At 30.4% G+C, this 14,667-nt stretch overlaps 2 protein-coding genes across 2 annotated transcripts; both read right to left on the reverse strand.

Moving 5' to 3' along the window:
• Positions 1-10,449: 10,449 nt before the first annotated feature.
• Positions 10,450-10,692, reverse strand: atfB (bZIP transcription factor atfB; the record flags this gene model as incomplete). Its single annotated transcript, XM_040893043.1, has 1 exon — positions 10,450-10,692. A coding segment is annotated over one exon (243 nt), but the record flags the coding sequence as incomplete, so codon positions are not given.
• Positions 10,693-11,689: 997 nt separating this feature from the next.
• On the reverse strand, positions 11,690-14,334 carry P175DRAFT_0448406 (uncharacterized protein). The gene is made up of 3 exons (XM_040894415.1): positions 13,304-14,334; positions 12,927-13,247; positions 11,690-12,876 (listed from the first exon to the last, which is right to left on the reverse strand). Exons 1-3 carry the CDS (start codon positions 14,187-14,189, stop codon positions 12,098-12,100), a joined length of 1,986 nt encoding a protein of 661 aa, XP_040756968.1. The 5' UTR covers positions 14,190-14,334; the 3' UTR covers positions 11,690-12,097.
• Between the last annotated feature and the right edge of the window lie 333 nt (positions 14,335-14,667).

Here is a 14,667-nt window from a genome sequence, read left to right on the forward strand (position 1 = left end):
CCTGCCATTAGCTACACCTACTGCCCACCTACTCCCCATGACATTTACTTGCTTATCTTTAAAATAAATACTTTAGTATTAACCCTTTATAAATCTTAAAGATCTCTATAAAATAATAATATTACTACTAGTATCCCTACTAGCAGGATTCTATACCTTTACCTAGTCAACTATTTCTACTTTTTTAATATTAAATTTAACCTACTTTTTAGTCTTTAAATACTTCCTTTTTAGTATATCTAGAGTTATTAGAGTATAGTTATCTTTAGAAGATTCTAAAACTAGTAAGACTTCTCTATATTAGGTAAATAACTCTAGAAGCCTTTATATTAGTTATAATACTAGTATTCTTTTAAAAATAGGTTAACTAGTATATAAATTATCTATAGTAAAATAGTTAATTATTCCTTTATATCTACCCTGCCTAGATTATTCCTCTATACTAGGTCTTACTATCTCCTCTATATCCTTGCTAATTACTTGATTATTTTACTTAGTAATAATTTTAGAAATAGCCCTAGAGGCAGGCCTAGAGGCAGGTATCTGCTCTAGTATAATAAGCTTAGTAATCTTGGAGATAGTCCTAGGGGTAGCCCCAGAGGCAGGTAGCCGCTCGGGTATGATGAGTTTGATACCTACCTCTAGGTCAGGTAGGGTGGTTTTAGTAATAGCCCTAAAGGCAGGTAGGTATAGATATATTAAGTTAGTACCTGCCTCTAGGTTAGATAGGCTTAGTTTAGGTAGGGCTAGATCAGGTATTAATATTTAAATTTTCCTTATAATAACTTTATTATTATTTGCTAATAGTAAGATTTAAGAAATAGTATTATTTTAAGATATATTATTATAGGTTATTCTTTCTTTTTTAGTATTAATAGATATAGTTACTCTAAATAAATTATTATTATTTAGTTTTAATCTATTAGAAAGTTATAATTATATTCTATCTATTCTATTAATATTATCTTTATTAAATATTATATCTCTTAACTAAATTATCTTCCTTATATCTAGATACTATATCTTATAGATATAATCTCTATTATATTTAATTAATTAATTAATTTTTACTCTAAGTAATATTTTCATACTTTTAATCCTATTCTTATATAAGATATTTATAAATACTTTATATTCCTATATATAAATATATTATAAATTAATATCTTTAATTAGAATATTTAATCTTTTATAAAAAAGTTATATAAGTAGCTTTCCTTTATTATTATCTTTTCTAACTAACTTATTTAAAATATAGATCACTATATCCATACTATATAGCTATATTATTAGTTCTATTTTTACTTATATATATATTATACAGGCAGTCTAGATTATATAGCTACTAAACTATTTAATAGTATTATTTTCCTCAGGAGTTTATAGTAGTATTAGTTTATATATAGTATTAAAATCCTTACTCTATCTAGTATATTTATTAAATTTAAAAGTAGAATTAAATCTAATCCTTTTAATATAAATACTAGTTATATTTAGCTAATTATTATATATTTTCTTTAATACCTTTAAAGATTTACTTTTTACCTTTAAATATTATATAAAAAGGCATCTAGAATAATTATCTAGAACTAGTAAGATATATCTAATATTATTTTTTCTAATTAATTTAATTTCTTAGAGATCTATATATATAAATTATAATAGTTTTATTATATATAGTTATAGTTTTCAGGATATCCTTTTCTTTAATTTTAATAATTAATATACTTTATAGTATAGCTCAGTATTCTAATTAGTAGTAGGCAAGTTATTAGTAGCTGAGTTATTACTTTTATTATAAAGTATTACCTTATTATGCTTTAATTATTTAATAGATAGATAACCTAATTATTAATATAATAAGTCTATTAGTATAATAGGTATGATTACTACCTTATTTAGAACTAAAAATAGGATATTATTATCTAAGATAGTATATCTAATTACCTTATTTATTACTATCTTATAAATATATTAATTTTTTAAGTTAAAATAAATTCCTAATTTTATCTTTATTCTTTCTACTAGTATTAGGTTATATAATATATTTAGATTCTAAAGATATTCTATTTAGTATAATATTAAAGTACTATTATCTAATTTAAATTAAATTATTATTTTTCCATAACTTTAGGGATATACTACCTTATTATTAGAGATAATAAAATTATAATTCTTGAAGCTATTTAAATCTTTAATTAGGTTATTAAAGAGATTATAATTATTATATATTATATAATCTACTCTAGAGTTATATAACTACCTATTCTTAAAGATAGTTAATATTAAAGTTATTAATATATTAACTCTAGATAATATAAAATTATTAGTATCTAGAATAGTATTAATTTATATAGTTAGGGTAATAGCTTAATTTTAGATTAAATTATTCTTATTCTTTAATTTATATAGCTTAAAATACTAAAATATTAAAATTAGTCTTTACCCTTCTTTCTACTTATTAATTACTAAATATAAGTAGTCCTTAATATTATATTTTTCCTCCTTATAAAATAGGTATAGTATTCCAGGTTTCCTTAATTACTTTAACTAATAGTTAATATAGCCTATAACTATTATATTCTATAGTAGTATATATTTCTATTATTACTATTACTTTCTTTTATTTATTAGTTAAGAACTTAGTATATTTATGGCAGGCATAGCAGTATTAGATATAGTATTTAATAATAGATTCTCCTAAACTTTATCCTTTACTATATTATATATAGCATAAAAATACTTCTATATAGTAATTTTAATAAGATTATTATCTGTCACGGAGGGCAGGCGGGCAGTAGGTGTAGTTAATAGCAGGATGTATATTCAGGCTATCTGCGTACAGGTATAATAGGTAGGGATCAGGTTAGGACAAGAATATAACTTAAAGAGCTATAATAGGATTAGGGGTAATATGGCTTAAATATAGGAGTAGAGGTAGATAATTAGGGCAGAATCTAATTAGATAGGTATATAGCTATACTATAATAGTATTCTCTTTCTTAAGTTAAGCTCTAGCAAAGTATTTCTAGGGTTTAGACTTTCTAGGGTAGTAGTAATAATAAATAGTAATATATTTAGTAATATTCTCTAGGTAGCTAGCAGGAACTTTAGTAATAATAAGGTATCTAACTTATTTAATAATATATTTTAAATATAAGTAGCTATCTTAGCTATAGTAGTCCTAATAAAAATTAATTACTTTCTTAACTTTCTATTCCTTAATATTATTAACTTTAATATATAGAGATTTAGTTTTCTCTTATCTAGATAATAAATTTTTAGTAGTTAGGTATAATAATTTAATATAAAATATTAGATATATTTTTATATTCTTAGGTAGATCTAATTTATAAATATAAAGATTAATAATCCTTCTAATAAGAAAGGGGCCTAGATTTTTCTAGTTTAATTTTTTTTAAGAGTATAAGATTATAATATTCTTAATATTTAACTAGACTAATTAGCTCTTAATATAATATCTAGTAGGGTAATATTTCTAGTTAGTATAGTATTTATAGTAGGCTTAAGTAGTAACTATAGTAATATAGTAATATTCCTATATTTACTTTATAATTAGAGTAAATTAGTAAGTATTATAAATTTATAAGTAATAATTAGATAGGATAAGCTTAAATCTTATATAAGGGTTAAAACTATATAAAATAAAGAATAAGAAGTATTTAGTAATTTTAAAATTAATATTATTAATAATAAATTTTATTATAAGTAATTATTTAATCTAATTATCTTATAAGTAATTAATATAAATTTATAAATATTATTTTAAAATAGTATTTATATATTTAGTTTACCTATTAGTCTTAAAATAATAAATAATAAATAGAAATAATCTTATTTTTAGGATATAATTTAGATATATCTAGAATATTAATATAAATTAGGGTTCTTAATTAGATATAATAGATTTAGAAAATCTATAAAATCTTTAAATATAGTCTTAGAATAGGTAGGTAGCTCTCTTAATATTATAAGTATTATTATAGAAAATATAGTATTAAAACTTTATTAACTAGTTAATTATTACTATAATAATATTAAAGCCTAAGCTTTAAGATAGATATATAATAAAATTAATAGATATATTTTTCTAGGAATTCTTAAGTATAAGTAAGAAATAAAGTACTTCTTAATATCTATCTTAATAAAATATAGATTATTTATAAATATAGTAATTATAAATCTATTATTCTATAAATTATAATATTCTAGACTAGTAATATAATTATAATAATAATTTATAAATCTTTAATCTACTTTAATAGCTAGTAACTATACTCTTATAATATTTATATATTAGTTTTATTTTTAATTCTTTTATATTAGAGATATATAATTAATTATAATAAAATAAAAGTCTAGAATAGTAGGTATATTTAGATAATATAATTAATAAATAATAATTATAGCTCTTTTCCAGGCTTTCTAGAATATTATTAGGGGCTAGATCTTATTTATAATCTCTATCTAGGTACTTTCTTAACTATTTAGGGAGCTAGATAATCTCTTCTTCTTTAGGCTTAGGTAGCTAGAAATATACTAACTTCCTTCTAGTAATAGCTTGGAGCTAGATTAATTATAATATTTACTAGCTCTGCAACTTCTTTAAGTATTTAAGTAGGAAACTTGCTAAATTTTCTTTTTTTAATATTATTTAACTCTAGTATAATAAGTATTTATCTCCCTCCTTAGGGAGATCTTATAACCTCCTAGTTAAGCTATCTAGTTTTATCCTATACTTATCTAGGTAATAATTAATTATAAAGTTAAAGTAAGACAGGAATTTAAATTATTAGGCTTATTATTAGTTTAATATCTTAATTATTATAAAATACTCTAGGTTTCTATAGTTAATTATAATCTTAATTAGATATTAATATCTTTCTAGTTCTAGAGTCTATTCTTCTAAATAATAGATAATTATTAGTAACTCCTTATTATATATTTTATAATTATACTTAATTAGAGTTATTTTCTTTAAATAAAATCTTACTAAATATAGAATTCTATTATTATTATATTATAATAATACTCTAGTAAATATAAAGTCTAAAGTATTAATTTCTAAAATAGTTAGTTAGTCCTAATTAAAGAACTATAATATTAGTTTCTTAATAAATTCTACTTTTAATATTTTAAAAGTAGTTTAATAGATTAGAATTTATAAGAATAGGGTTCCTTTCTTCTCTAAGGTAGTAATAGGTATAAGAATCTATAAGAATCCTTTAATAAAGTATTAATAAAATCTAGTAAATTCTATAAAACTCTTAATATTAGTAACTATCTTAAATAACTTTTAATCTACTATAGTCTTAATCTTCTTAGGGTCTATATAAGTGCCTTCTCTTCTAATAATAATATTTAGAAATTTAACTTCTAATTAATAGAATTTATACTTAAATATCTTTATATATAGGTTATTATTTCTTAAAATTTATAATATTTATTTTAGATATTTAGTATATTTTTTTCTTATATAACTATAAATTAGGATATTATCTAGAAATATATTATAAAATATATCTATATATTATTATAAGATATTATTTATAAAATATTAGAAGATAGCTAGAGTATTAGTTAGGCTAAATAGTATAACTAGGGACTTATATAGCCTAAAATAAGTTTAAAAAGTAGTTAGGTATTCTAATCTCTTCTTAATATAGATATTATTAAAAATAATTACTAGATTAATTTTAGAGAAGTATTATATTCCTTATAGGTTATTTAGGGTTTCTTTAATTAGAAATAATAAATAGTAGTCCTTAACTAATATAGTATTTAGTCCTTAATAATCTATATATAGGCAGAGGCTACCTCTAGATTTATTAATAAATAGGATAGGAGAGATAGCTAGAAATAAGCTAAAATATATAAAACTCTTCTTTAGATTCTCTTCTAGCTATTTTTTTAGAGTAATTAATTATACTTATAATATTAAATATAATTTATTAAATAGGGGTTATTTTTTTTCTTAGATCTTAATATTATAATTATATAATTAATATAGTAGTAGCTTCTTTACTTCTTAAAGATTAAATATATCTTAAAAATCTTATAATTCTAGGAAAAGTATAGATAGTAATTTAGGACTAATATCTTTATACTTTAATTTTTTATTAACTTTATTTAATAAGATTTAGTATAATTTTTATACTAGATAGCAGGTATATATAGCTAGTACTCTTAGTAATATTTAGTATATTTCTATAAATATAAGAGATTTTAACTCTAGTAATTCTTCTTATTAATTTAATTACTTAGGTTAATCTTTCTAAGAAATATCTATTAGGGCTCTTACCCTTATAAGTTTAAGAAATATATTATAATATTTATAATAATATTAGCTATTAAATATAATTATTTAATTAGAGAAATATATTTTTAGGTTATATATAATAAGCTAGGCTAGTCCTAGAATAATTAAGTAATAGAAAAGATAAGTAATATAGAAGATAGATTTCTAGTTATAATAATTATTTAATAATAGATTAGCCTTTATATAATAAGTTATTATACCTTCTTCTATCTTCTTACTATAGAAGCTAGATAAAAATATTAAATAGAGAAATAAAATAGTCTTTAGTTTATATATTTTTATTTATTAGTAATTTATAAAGCTAACTCTTTTAGTTCTAGAATTAATTATAGTATAAATTAGTATTTTTAGATTTTTTTAATATAATTATACCTGCTATACTATAAGGTTAGCATGCATGTAATAGGGATTAGAGAAGTTAGTTAGTTTAGTAATAATATAGAATAAATAAAGTAATATATCTAGTAGTAGGGGCTTCTATATATATTCTAGTACTAAATAATAATTATAGCTAGGTAGACTCTATTTTCTAAGTTAGGTAGGATATTAAATAAGTATAATTAATTAAGTTCCTCTAGAGTAGTAAAGGGGTTATTCTAAGCTATAATATAGAGAGTAAGTAATACTATAGTAAGAGTTAGGCTAGAAAGATATATTAGTATATTTATTTACTTCTAGATTTATATAAGATATTAGTTAGGTAAGGAATAATCCTTTATATAATATACTTTATTTTTATAGTAAAAGTATTTCTTATACTTATATTATCCTTCCTTAGGAAAGTATAATATATAGTAGGTATAAAATAAGTCTATAATATCTAAATCTCTTCTAGGCGCGGGGGGTATAATAAGGTAATTAAATAAAATAGAACTAGAGAAATTCCTTAGTATTATTAGGCTAGAATAGTAGGAACTAGGTATTAGGCAAGAATAGAATACTTATAACTAGTATTAATAGTAGTAATTTTCTAGTAATTAAAAATAATTAATATATTTTTAAAAGTCTTAAAATAAGGTAGGATTATAAAGTAATATATTTTAGAATTTAATTAAAATATTTTAAATTAAGAAAAATATTAGAAAGTTATTAAATATTTTTTTTTCTAAAATAAGGTAATAAAATTCTATAAAATAAATATTAAAGTTTAAGTTTTTTTATTTCTAATTATAAAGATAGTTCTAAGTATTTTAAATTTAATTAAGATCTTTAAATACTATTTCTAGATAATTAAGTAAGTTAGGATAATCTAGAAACTAGAGAATATTAAATCTTATTTTAAATAAGATTAATTTATAAGCCTTTCTAATTAGGTATCCTGCTATATAGATTAGTCAAGCTTTAATAGTTAGGAAATAATCTAGGTTAGTATTTAATTTATTATAAATTTATTATATAAAGTAATAAAGATTAAAATAAGTACTATTAAATTCTTATAGATTAAGGAGTTTCTTACTAAGATAGGTACTAAAAGATAGGCTAGTAAAAATAAGTATAAGTACTCTTATTATATTAGCTACTATAGCTTTAGTAAGAGGAGTATATTTAGTAGGAGTAAGAATAATAGTAGGAATAAGTATAGTAAAGGTAGTAATAATCTATAATATAATAAATATATACTTAAATTTAATTAACTTTTATTAAATAGTTTTTAATTCTTTTTTCTAGTATAGTACTATTCCTTCCTTCTTAGCTAGCTCTAGGCTAGCTTTATTAGCTTAGTTTTAGAAGGTATAAATCTCCTTCTCTAGGAAATTAATATATCTATTATAAAATTTAAGGTAAATAATCTAGATAATAAGATTATTTATAATATAGCTTATGAATTCCTTAACTAAGTCTATAATTAGGGATAGTTTAGGTTATTTTAATATACTAGTAATAACTATACCTAGGATAGGAGCTATATAATATTATAGAGGGCAGGTAGGTAATAGGTATAATTAATAGTAGGATATATATTTAGGCTATCTATATATAGGTATAATAGGTAAGGATTAGGTTAGGATAAGGATATAGCTTAAAGAGCTATAATAGGATTAGGGGTAACATAACTTAAATATAGGAGTAGAGGTAGATAGTTAGGGCAGAATCTAACTAGATAGGTACACGGCTACACCGTGACATTATCTAGATTATTTAAGATTAAATTTATAAAACTTATATTATTTCTTTTAAATTTCTAAAGTATTATAGTAACTACTTAATAAAGTATAATAATTATTTTTAACTTATTAAAAGTATTTATTTTCTAGATAAAGTCTAATATAAATTTATTAATAATTATATAATTCTTATATTTAATTTTAATAACTTCTCTCTAAGTCTAGTATATATATCTTTAATTATTACTAATAACTATTCTTTATAATTTCTATATAAAATTATTTATAAAGATATATAAAGTAGTATTTATTAGTAATTTCTTTACTAGTTTCTTACTTATTAAATATAGTATCTAACTAGCTATTATTTATAAAAGAAGTTCCCATAATTTATATTTAGAATTATTAAATTATAGTCTAGGAATATTATTTTTAAGAAGCTTATCTATCTTATAAAGCTTTAGCTCTATTTATATAAATAAAGCCTAAATTTTAAATTTTAAATTATTTTCTAATACTATTATCAGGCTTAAGTTAAATATATTATTCTTTAGCTTTATTACTTAATTTCAGCTATTAGTAAATGAGGTAGTAGCTATTAAAGGTAGATATAGTAAGTTAGGGATATCAAGATATCTACTAGGGATAGATTTAGTTACTATTTTAATTAAATTATAGAGATTTTCTACATACTATTACCCAGGTAGAGTAATATAATAGCAGTATAAGTAGTATAATATAATAGTAATAGGTAATATTTCTACTAGGATCTCTTTCTAATTAGGGAGCAGATTACTATACAGGGGTATAAGGATATAATAAAAGTTTTAGAGATCTATAAAGTATAAAATAGAACCTTAAGAAGGGCTTATAACCTAATAAGAGGTTATTAAACTATAATAGTAGAAAGTTAACCAAAATAAATTTAATTTAGGTCTAACTAGGAGATAGAGAGATACTTGAAGGAAGTATAGAGATCTAGAAAGAAATAGTGGCCTTAAATACACAGAATAGTCACGTGTTGCTATCTTCTTCTTTATGGTAATGCTGCTTTATGGTGGTGCTGGTTGCATTCACTGAGTGCAGCACTCCAACATAATAGAATGATGGGTTGAAGTATTTTGATATTGTACATGAGATATAAGGAAGTTACTCTGTATAGTACATATATGTATATATATGCTCGCAACTAAGCACATGCAGGTGCAGCGCGGGCTGGCTGCATCGGAGACGCTAAGAGCCTGGGTCGCTTCTTCAGCAGCAACTAACTACTGCAGAGTAACTAGTTATCTAATTTCCATGATATAAAAATCCAGTGATTTAGGAATTTCAGTAGAATAATAGCAAAACTTGATTGGTATCTTCGCACAAGCGGATGGGCCTCTGTTGCTTGACCCATCTGGTATCATAAGCAAGCAAGTAAACAAACATTCACAAAAGTAACCTGATTTCTTTCCCCCCCAAACTCCAAGATAGGGAAGTGAATACACGCTGGATCGTAGCAAAAGAAAGAAAGAAAGAATGAAAGAAAGAAAGAAAAAATAAATGAAAAGAGCAAGAGCAAGAGCAAGTCAGAGACTGAGACAAGAAGTAGGCCATCCAGCGATCCCTAACGCCGTCATATGGACATCGGTCGATTTCTTATCAAAACAAAAACACCACCCTATTGGCGCCATAGAATAAACAAATCTTCGTTTCGTAAAGACATTTACGTCGTCATCGGCTCAGCTCACACCGTAGGTTTTTATTCTGTGTTCGTATATAGCGCGAGAAAGGCGCGTTCCCGCAATTAATGCCAAGTTAACCGCACATTGGGAAGGTGCTCTCTAGACCATCGAACCCAAACCCCATTGAATTTGGCCCTTGTTCGAAAGTGCTGGGGCGATCTATGGGGATGTTTATAATATTTTGACCAGGCGCAATATGAGCGGCTTCAACGGCAACAACCGCAGTCGTCGTCGTCGTCGTCGTCGTAGCAGCAGCAGCAGCTCTATCCTGCTGCGTGATAGTGTGCACCATTCGGGAGAGGTGGAGGTTGATAGCCTCATCTCCACACCCAGAATGCTTGAGGACGGTGTTCTTGAGGGTCAAGAGCTCGCCGCGTAACTCATTCACGGTGCGCGTAAGGCGCTGCTTTTCTGCCAGCGCAGTATCATGTTTGCGAACGAGCTCCTCGTCAGCCATTTTCTTCTTGCGGCGACACTTGCTTGCAGCAACTCGGTTTCGTTCCAGGAACTTCTCTCGTCTAGTCCCTTCACCATGCCCATCGAAGCTGGTAGAAAGAGAACTGCTGGTGGACGCTCGAGTGCGACACTGGTAAGGATTCTGGCGAGTAGTTCGACGGCCCCTTGTGGATGATTTTGATGGTGCGGGGCTAGACTGTGGTTCACCCACACTATCATTGGTGCTGATCTGGAACATATCTTCTGAAGAGGGGCCGAGATAATACGGGGAGAGTGAATAGTCAGGGTTGTAAGTAGACTGGAGCTTTGCGTCGTCGTATAAGGGAGGAGGAGTAGGCTGGCCATTGTTCATATGGCAGTGATCCAATTCGCGGTCACCGTTGGCGCTCGATGATAACATCTGTGGTAGAGAAGGATCGGCCGAAGATGTCCATGAAGGAGTCTCTAGAGCCTCCATAGTAACCAAAGACCAGGCATTTGCCTCATCTTGAAGAGGAATTCCGTAGAGACTAGGCGGCTCTAAGGTTGAGTCGGGGGGGTAGAAGGATGGATTTAGACCCCCTAGAACGTCCAGGGAGGGCATGGAGGCAGGCATGAAGATATCATCTTCAGCCAGAAGACTGGACATGATGGCGAAGAGGAAGAAGAAGAAGAGAGAGAATAAAGGTGAGAAGTACCTTCCGCGTACCTCTTTGGAAAGAGAGACAAAAAAGATTGGAGGGAAGAGTTAAAGATGGCAAGGTACTTAGGTACCTAGAAGAAGGACCGATTTGTTGATGATTGGAAGACAGTAGAAGCTCAATCTAGTGGATATAAGTAGAGATGAAGAAACCAAAGAGAGAGAGAGAGAGAGAGAGAGAGAGAGAGAGAGAGAGAGAGAGATGGGAAGGAGAGAACTCCAGACGCACAAACTTCCCAACACAAGTATACGATGGGAAGATCAATTGGCTAGGAATTGAAGCTGCACCTCAGGATCCATGGATGGTACCTAGGTAGATAGATCTAGAAGGGAGGAGAAAAGGATAATAAACCAAGGCGTGAATTTTTGTAGATCGAGCATAGGATGTATTTCTTTTATTGGAAGCTTTAGTTAATCTCGTTGCCTGATATATAGCATGATATACTCCGTACTAACTATTGAAGTCCGTATATAGTAGATGTATATATACATAACAGTTACAACCTCCATCATCAATCACCCGTTGAATTGTTATTGATATCTTTTGTCTAGAATCATCTCAATACTCTCCCATTTCCCTCGTTCTCAGCTAGACAAGGTACGGTATCTAACTATCCAAACCCCTCCCTGCTCCCATTTCCTACAGCATCGAATAATACCCAGGGAAGTTGGACGACGCGGTCATCACGTTGAGTTCCATTCAACCACATCGCTAACTATTAGCTAACCATGGTCTCCTAAACCTTACATCCGGTCATCGACTCCGAGAATAAGCCATATGCTGCTGGTGTCAACTCGTCGCGCGGTTCCAGGAACCCGCTCGCACTCCTGCCTCCAGTCCACAATGCTCCCAGATCCGCAGCTGTCGGCTAATACTGCGCCAATTTCCAACCACCATGGCCACCACCCGCTGGTTTTCGATCTCCAGCTGAATGGTCTGGAACATGTCTGGAGCCTCGGCCCGGTCATTCTTCATGAGCAGGGGCCCAAAAATGTCACCAAGCCGGTCCTCACTCAGTCGGGCACCACTGGGACCACTAGGACGGCGGACGGATCCTCGTAACTTTCGTCGCTCAAGCTCAAACATTCGTTCTGACTCATGCAGTAACAGGGAACAGAATCCAAACACAGCACAAATAAGGTTGAGCTGCATTGGGCTGGTGAGGGCTACCATGGCTAGACTGATCGCCTTCACCTTGGTGTAGCTCTTAGGTGAGAGGCCGACAAGACGACTGCCGGGGGGCTCTATGGGAGCCTTGGAAGGACGTCCATAGTAGATGTGGACTAGAATCCGATGGAGTTGTCTCGAGCCTAGTATACCTCCGGGAAGTCCAGCCAGTAGAGCCTTGAATGTGAGCGCGACGCCGAGCACGTGCCCTGCACTGCGGCTTTCAGTGTGTGTGATGGTACCTTCCTCAATAAAACTGGGCATTCGGCTGCTTCTCATCGTCATCTGGATCGTTTCCTGCTCCTTTTCTGCAGAGAGGACCTGGTTGGCAAAGTATTCGTACGTTTGAACGGACGTTTCCATGTCACCGTCGTCGAGGAACAGATTCGGCACGGTAGGGGCTAGAAAAACTAAGATTAAAATCCCTAAGATCAAAAAAAAAAAAACATACCAAAGCACCTTAGGTAATTAATAACCGCTACAAAGCAAACTGGTAGACTCAGTGTTGCTGGCGCAAAATCGCCCGGTAGAGTCAAGAAGCCATATCCACCAAGCCTTGCTAGGGTTTCAAGAGACTTGTTTTTTAGAGATGTCATTAAAGGGGACCGAGAGGAGAACCCTGCAAATGTCTTCATACGACGCAGGGTCCGTGTATGGGGTACAAATGGCTCGGATTTCATTTGAAGCGTTGATCGCATAGATCGTATTCGACGGAGGAGTCTGTCCCGTCGGCGTATAGCATCATCCTTACTCACAATGAAGGACTGCTCCCCTGGCTGCTTGTAAGATCCTGCTGTGGATAACAACTGTGATGCTCTAATTACGTACCTCCCGCCGGTTGAATATCAATTACACCCTTCTTAGGATCCTCGGCGCTGAGTGCTAGTGGCTCCAAACACAGCTCAGGTGCCAACTCATTGAACGACACGATGGCTATCCGTCTATCAATAGGAGTTGGCCAGGTGTTAACCTTGGAGAGAGTAGATAAACACCAGCTAGATCCTGAAGAGCCACTGAGCTTGAGAACGTGCCTGGGATCCGAAGAAAGCGGGTTGCTTGAATTTCTATACACTGGAATAGACTGGCCTGTAGAGTCCGATGTAGAAGTTGACTGATCCGCAAACGGATTGCTGGTGTTTGTTTCTAAACGCGAGGCTTCCCAAACATCATCAAATGGGTCGCGGTCGGTCGAGCTATCGTCCGCAAGAGCGATTGGCATTGAGGTGCGTTTTGAGGCACGACGATAGACAGTCACACTGGTCTTGTTTGAATCGAGTGAGTCCTCGGTCTTACCACTGACCTTTCGAAGCTCAGTGTCATGGCTGGCATGGATAAATGGGGGTGGGACTTGCTGAACCGGTGGCCCATCGTTCTCTTGTTCTTCAGTATTCCCGCAACGCTGCACTTCTATGTGGCCGCTGGCATCGCACGGTTCTTGCTTTGCGGATGGGTTTATGTTGAGGTCAAGCTTCTTCCGTGGTGACTTACGCGAGCTAAAGAGAGTTTTAAACCCAGCTAGCCTCCTGTAGCTTCCGGTAGAGCGTTTCAAGGTAGTGTGTGGTATAATTGGCTCCTCACCAGCGCTTTTGGAAGTACAGGAGTCGACATGCAGGATCGAGTTCTCTGCTGTGAGCTTTTGTTGGTGGCTGTCTGGCGGTTGGCCGTTTTGAGACCCATGGCACTCATTGCTCAATATGGTGTCTGCTTTGGGCATTTCTACTTCATTTCCAGTTGATATGGATTCTACCGGAAGGACTGCATTTTGTTGTAGGACGTTAGCTGCGTTCGACTGCGTACGGCCCGCGAGGGCCCAAGATCGGCTGACATCAGGGGATCCGTTACTTCTGTTCGTAGATGACCTGGAAAGAATGCTGTCGAGCAATCTCATTTTGCCTTTCTGGGAGGTGGATAAATCGACATTTAAACTCGTCTGAGTAACGTGATAAAAGACAATTGGGGTTGGGGGGGGGGGGAATTTGCCTTGAAAGGATTGTAGATCTTGGGAGTCCGATGGGAATGTGACACCAGCCAGGGGCCACGCCTTCCTGAATAGTGCATAGGCATATGCTGCTCCTTCCTTTTGCGTATCTTCATGTCTACTGCCGAAGAAGAGGGGGAAGGGGAAGAAGGTGCATCCAGGTGATGGGAAAGAGGAAAGATAGCAACTTCCAAGATTGAATAATTGTGACCGT

The sequence above is a fragment of the Aspergillus ochraceoroseus genome (genome assembly GCF_002846915.1).
Source record: "Aspergillus ochraceoroseus IBT 24754 chromosome Unknown P175scaffold_1, whole genome shotgun sequence".
Lineage (NCBI taxonomy): Eukaryota > Fungi > Ascomycota > Eurotiomycetes > Eurotiales > Aspergillaceae > Aspergillus > Aspergillus ochraceoroseus.

Bases quoted from the DNA above. Each gene is read 5' to 3' on its own strand.
- P175DRAFT_0448406 (XM_040894415.1), bottom strand. From the start codon at position 14,189: ATGCCCAAAGCAGACACCATATTGAGCAATGAGTGCCATGGGTCTCAA. The intron at 13,248-13,303 runs GTACGTAATTAG...ACAAGCAGCCAG, and splicing joins TGATATTCAACCGGCGGGAG to GGGAGCAGTCCTTCATTGTG. The intron at 12,877-12,926 runs GTATGTTTTTTT...TAGTTTTTCTAG, and splicing joins TAATTACCTAAGGTGCTTTG to CCCCTACCGTGCCGAATCTG.